Below are 6,259 nucleotides of genomic sequence, written 5' to 3'. Positions count from 1 at the left end.
GTGGCGGGGCCCGGGCGCCCCGGGCCGGGCGCGGCGCGGCCGCCGCGGGCGCGGCGAGTTTGTGTTCTAATAGATTAAAGCGCTATTCATATACCTACTTACTTACTTACTTAATTACCTACCATATCATGTATGCGCATGATCTCAAAAGGAAGTTAATGTAAATAGTGGCCAGTCAGTCAGTCAGTCAGTCAGCCAGTCAGTTATATACCACCCCCTATCAATCGCATCACATCACATCACCTCACATAGCATCCACTCACAAAGTCAAAAGCAAAGAAATATCCAGGAAATCTAGGAATAAAATCCCTGTCCGTCTGTCTGTCTGTATGTCTGTATTACCATATATTTCTCATTTCTCTCAATCCTCTCATTCTGTTCTCCCCCATCCCATCCAATCCTATCCTGTTTCTCTGTTCTGCTCTGTTCCATCTTGTGCTATTTATCTTTTGATTTATTCTTTCTTTCTTTCTCTCTAAGTTGAAAAATAATAAAAATAAAAGTGTTATTTGTTTGTGTCCTGTCCCTGCGCCGCCCAAATGCTAATCTGTAAAACGTTAAAAAAAAAAAAAGAACCAGGAGTTCGTTCGTTCCTTCGTTTCGTATATAGGATGATGAATCTCTAAGTAAAACCGGGGGAACGTGACATAAACTTCGCCAAAAAAAAGGAAAAGGAGAAACTAAGATAGAAAGGAAAGAAAGAAAAGGTAACATGAAATTGGTAACATGAAACTGTAGCCAAGAAGCATTTGGACTACCATGATCGTTCACCCTGTTCTCGCTCCATTTCGCCCCGCTTCATAATCAGCGCCCTGTACGCAAGGAAGCAGATAAGGGGTTTTCAAGAAAGGAAAAGAAAATAAGGGCAAGGAAGGGAAAAATCTTTCCTGTGGGTATCTCGTATGCCACCACCACCTCCTCCTCCTCCACCAACAACAGAAAGCCAGGTAAAACAAGCAAAGGCTTTCTCAAAGTTGCATCTCGTATACATCCATTCATCCCCACCATCATGTGAACACGCTTTCTCTCGTGCTTGAGGTAACTTGCATAGACTTTTAGGCTAGTCAAAACCCTTCATTCTTCTCTCATAATATCTCTTTTCCTTCATAGCTCATATAAGAATAGTGATCGTTTCAATCCACGTGACACCAGGGATGTTGGAGCACCTGGTCGATATCGTAACGCTGCGAAACATCGCGGTTGAGCATACAACGAATTAGGTTGATGCTCTCATCGCTGATCGTGTATGGCACCCTTAGATCGCGATCCATTATCTCGTCGATGCTGTAAAAGGGGTTTTCTTTGTAAATGATGGTATAGAGCAGGATGCCGAGTGCCCATACATCTTGCTCTTTACCACCGTACGGTTTCCCGGCTAGGACCTCAGGTGCCGCGTAGTCTAGAGGTTGCTATGTTAATAAAGGTTTCTCTATCCGGGTGAACAACATGCACATATATGAACTTACCAATGGTGCCCACAAATACGTCAAAAGGCCCGCTCTTGATATACGCCGCACTTCCGAAATCGATCAGCTTGATATTGCCTTCACCGTCTAGGACCACGTTCTCATCCTTGATGTCACGGTGGACCACTTTTGCTTTGGTATGCAAGTGATGTATAGCCTTGGCCACCTGAACGAAAATGCTACGACATTCATCCTCATCCATGTTCGCGCGAAGCTCGATATAATCGAAGAGATCCATGCCTGGCAGCCCGTGTGGAGTCATTTCTATGTAGTAATTTGTCTCGTCTTCGAAGAAGTCTTCCATCTCCACAATGTTGGGATGCTTCAGGCCATCACGCCGGAGGTAATCCAGAACATGGATCTCAAGTGGTACTGTACCTAGCCGTCGATCCCTAGTCCAAGTATCGACAAGAATTCGCCGCTTGGTTACGTACTTTAGAACGACCTTTCTCCCACCATTATGCTTATACCGCGCTAGCTTGACTTGGCCATAGGCGCCCTGGCCCATGTCCTCCAAGATAACAAAATCGTCTATTGTCTTCTTTGCAGGCGCCGTAGTGTTGGCATCTAGGATAGATGTCTTTTTCTCCGGTGCATCAGAGACGCCGGCAATTTTCTTAGCGGCACTAATCGCCACATCTTTAAGCTGTTTAGAAAGTGACGTTTTAGCCGGCGGAGAGGTTGGTCTGCTTTCGTCTGAATCCAAGGTGATGACTGGAGGGGTATGGGCTGGGGTTTGGCCAGGGGATGGCTGATGAGGAGGAGTCGTAGCGGCAGCTAAAACGGGAGAACTAGACGGGAGCAGGTTCTTGGAGGCATGTAGATGTCTAGAGTATGTTATCCAGAGAGCATACACCATTTCTGACTCTACGCTAGACACGACGGTCTCATCCGCCGATGACTCGTCATCGCTAGTGCCAGAGTCATTACCCGACTTTTTCTCGCTCTTAACTACCCGCATTTGCACGTCAATCTTCAGCTCAGTGCCGTCCCGATGTCTAGCTAGCAAGCCATCGGGGTTGAGGAAAGTGTTTGCTGCATCAGGCCGACCCTCACGGATACCTACTAACGCCGATGCTTTCCTGAAACTATGCTCCGGAATGACGGTTCCGTCACGAATCTGCATTCCATCTTGCTGTTGAAGAACCCGAAGTATTTTGTCAAAATCTGGCAGCAGGGCGTTAATTGGCTGACCTTCAGGTTTCTCGTAACCAAACAATGCGCCACAAAATGCTGAATTCGAGCTCTTAATTCCCAGCGTGTCAGTACTGACAACAATGATACCCGCAATGTGAGGGAAGCAAGACACGCGGAGCTCCATCTGGCCCCTAGTCTGTGTAACAGTAGCAGGAATATTCACATTTCCACTGTTGCGACAAGTGAAATACTTGCGCTTCGCAATCTGTGCATAATCGACTTCACCGAACCTCGGGTCGATCCCTTGGCGAGGAATGCGTGCAATGAACTCGCCAACATCTACCCCAGGAGTAACATCTTTCCCCCATATTGACAAATTATCGCCTGTAGCCTTAGTGACTATTCCATCTTCATCCAAAGTTAGGAAGGCAACATCCTCGTGGATTTCCTCTAAAACCCAGATTAGTCCCACTTTCTTTTCCTTCACCCAGAGACTCGCAGAACCGGTTGCGCCGTTGCGTTTCTGTATCGGCACGACATCTCCGCAAAGTAACACGCCCCTTGACCGCGAGTGCGAGTTAGCACCACGCGTCTTAGGCGCTGATGGATCGGTATTGTGAATGGTCACAGCACGACGTGCGGAGGTTTTGGGTGGCTGGGATCTCGAATTTGGCTTGTTCAATAGCTGTGCTGTAATACCTCCCCGACCACCAAGCAAATTTGAACCTATTGATGGCGGAGGCTGACTAGGCGCAACACGGGTAGGGGTCTGCTGTACGTTATCGGAGTCGGCCTGCATAAGCTTATTTTCCAACCACGCCCGCCGCTCTTCCTGCACGACCTCTAAAATTCCCATTTTTCGAACCTCGGCCTTTGTCACGCCAAATACTAGACAGGCTAAATCGTTTGCGGCGATAATAGTCCATGGTGGACGAGCTTCTGTCGTAAAGATGGCCTGTGCAGCGGGTACCCATCGCGACGAATGTCCATGCACCGCAGGGCCGAGGGTACCAGATGGAGTCAGAGAACTAAAGGGTCGAGACGATACCACCGGGGACAATAATGCTTCAGGGTAGGCAGTGGTAGACTGATTAGCAACATAGGGTTGGGCCATGGTATCGAGGAGCTTTTGCTGAACACCCGCAGCCGCTACATCAGTAAAGGTCCGCCGGAGGCTGGCAGGTCTGGTCACGGGTGGTGACGTCTTTGTAGTGGAATTACTCTCGTTGGTAGGTGTTCTGGACGAATTCTCCGAATCGGTCTGGTCGTGTTGAACCTGCACATGGCTCGAAGTCGACGCTTTCTCGTCCTTGAGCTGTGGCTGTTTGGTAGTAGGTGCTTTTTCTGGCACCAGTGTAGGCGGGCGAGTGGTTGCAGGCGAGACCATTGGTGTGGCATAGGATTCAGGGCTACCAGTCCTAGGGATGAATTGTCGATCGAAAACATTCACGCCGGACAAGTCAGCCGGCCCAGTTATAGGAGGAGCAGCGAAGGCAGGGTCAGCGTTTGGTAGATTTCCTGCACCGACTAGTTGTGCCCTGGCTAACAGGTCAAGCATGTTTTGTGTTTCCACATCACCAGTCACTCTAGCTTGGGCGCTGGCAAGGGCAGCATTGGACGAAAGGTTCCAACCGATACGATCTTTCATGAATTCTATGGACCGCTTTAACACATTTTGGCGATTATGTATGAGCTCTTCTGACTGGTGCGCGAAGGAGAAGGAGTGCAACGATTCCGAAGGGAAACGGGAGAGATCCTCGGCGAAAACAGGAGAACAGGGTCCCGAACCCAAGGGACCCTGCGGGAGCATTATGTTCAGAGAAGTAGAGCGCGCCAGGCTGGTCGACGGACTTCTGGATGATGCGGCAGTCGAGGGTATCGTCGGATTGCGTGGGGAAGGATTTTGTCGGATGCGTCGAAGACCAGAGATACCGAGCCCATGGTCATGTTCGGCGATTATGGAGGTAGATCGGCTGGCAGGAAGGTCATCAAGTCAGTCATCAGCGAAAGGCTGAGGGAGTTTGCATGTGGTTGCTGGAGTGCGCATGTGCGCGGCATGAATAGGCAACGGAGGCTGAGTAGGGGGTGCACATGTGATGTGGTGCTAAAGACCATGTACGTAATAGTAATGGGTGGTATTTATGGCGGCCACAGTCATCATGGAGGCCATATATGAATGCAGACTGGCATGCACACCATTCACGTCGCTTACAGGGCCATTTGATGGCAGCAGCAGCTCTCATTCAGTGAAGAGTAGCATCGTAGAACATACCTCGTGGTAGTGGTAGTGTCTGGCCCAACAGGCATGGCTCCGGCATCGAGGGAGAAGCGAAGCCTGGGGTGGTACTCGTCCATGTCAGAATCGCTCTCGGCGACGGCAGGGAGGTTTCCAGTGCTCCGATTTTTGGGAATCTGTAATTCCGGAGTGAGCTTGCTCCTTGCAGGCAGGCGGCCGCGTGGGGCCTGGGGCTGAGAGGGTTGCGGTTGTGGTTGCTGTTGGTCGTCATCCTGGATATTGACAGCGTCGGCGCCTAGATCGGTAGGACCAGGTGTCAGCAGCGTTTGGGGGCTGTGGACACAGCATCTTCAACAGCACGGAAGATGGCATGGACTGGCAAACTACAACCAGCAAACACGAGGGCTCACCGAGATCTTGGCCACTGCCATGAATATGGCTCATAATTGAAAATGACAATAGACGCGGCACAAAGGATAGCACTGGGGACTGAACAAAGCCGGCTGAGAAGGGCGAGCAGGGGTCAAATAAAAAGGGAAGAGAAGAATGGATGATGGGGCTGGCCGAAATACACAAGGAAATAATCCAGAGGAAAAGGTATGTAGGTAGCGAGGCTGGCTCAAGCTGACGATGATGGCGGAATGGGCGAGCTGGCTGGTTGGCGGGCGGGCGGGCGGGCAGGGTCAGAGAAATAGTATACTGGCTTGGCTACTAGGTATGAGGTAGGCAGTCGAGGTAGTCGAGGCGAGGCCTCGATGCGAACGCGGGGTCAAGTCGTGAGAGAAGGGAGGGCACGAGAAGGGTAGAATCCCAGGATTCTGCACTTCTTGACGGGACTGGCTCTCGAGTCGGGGTTTAATCCTCCTCGATTCGTTCCATTAGTTCCATTAGTATTAGTACCGGGCGCCATGCTGGGCAAATTTCCGTGCCGTCCACGCACCTAAACCCAGTGCAGTTCGTTCGGGCTTGGTGGTGCGCAGAGGGCGTGTACCTGTGTACCGGACCCTGCGGGGTGCTGCTGGTGCTCTAGCAGAGGGTACCCAGCGCTGCACGCCACTATACACGGCACTCTACATGACACTCTACTTACTTCCCCGGCGCCTACAAGACACTTGCAGTCGGGCGTGTACTATGTATGAGTCCTCTGCCATGTGATCTCAATAGTGGGCTTCTTCTGAAGTCTGGTGTCTATGACAGTTGAGGGCAGTGTACTGGGTTCTGTACTGCGAGAGGGAGGTATGTAGACAGTGGGCCAGTGGCCGCTGCGGCGGTAATGGCTCCTGCTGAAAGCAGCCGTCTTAAAAGCCGGGGAACCCTGCAGATCACCCGCCACCATGACATGTTCCATGCCTTGCAAAGTCGACTACATATGTGATATATTACAATCCTCTGCAGAGAACTTGCATATTCTCTTCATTTT

At 50.6% G+C, this 6,259-nt stretch overlaps 1 protein-coding gene across 1 annotated transcript; it reads right to left on the bottom strand.

Annotated features, from left to right (window-relative positions):
- Positions 1-923: 923 nt before the first annotated feature.
- On the bottom strand, positions 924-5,518 carry F5B22DRAFT_3936 (uncharacterized protein). Its single transcript, XM_047971417.1, has 4 exons — positions 5,250-5,518; positions 4,816-5,134; positions 1,467-4,576; positions 924-1,399 (listed from the first exon to the last, which is right to left on the bottom strand). Exons 1-4 carry the CDS (start codon positions 5,281-5,283, stop codon positions 1,134-1,136), a joined length of 3,729 nt encoding a protein of 1,242 aa, XP_047836172.1. The 5' UTR covers positions 5,284-5,518; the 3' UTR covers positions 924-1,133.
- Between the last annotated feature and the right edge of the window lie 741 nt (positions 5,519-6,259).

This window comes from Xylaria bambusicola (genome assembly GCF_022495145.1).
Source record: "Xylaria bambusicola strain CBS 139988 unplaced genomic scaffold F5B22scaffold_1, whole genome shotgun sequence".
Lineage (NCBI taxonomy): Eukaryota > Fungi > Ascomycota > Sordariomycetes > Xylariales > Xylariaceae > Xylaria > Xylaria bambusicola.
This window is presented reverse-complemented; position numbering and strand designations above follow the sequence as displayed.

Bases quoted from the DNA above. Each gene is read 5' to 3' on its own strand.
- F5B22DRAFT_3936 (XM_047971417.1), bottom strand. From the start codon at position 5,283: ATGAGCCATATTCATGGCAGTGGCCAAGATCTCG. The intron at 5,135-5,249 runs GTGAGCCCTCGT...CTACCGATCTAG, and splicing joins TGGCAGTGGCCAAGATCTCG to GCGCCGACGCTGTCAATATC. The intron at 1,400-1,466 runs GTAAGTTCATAT...AGCAACCTCTAG, and splicing joins CGTATTTGTGGGCACCATTG to ACTACGCGGCACCTGAGGTC.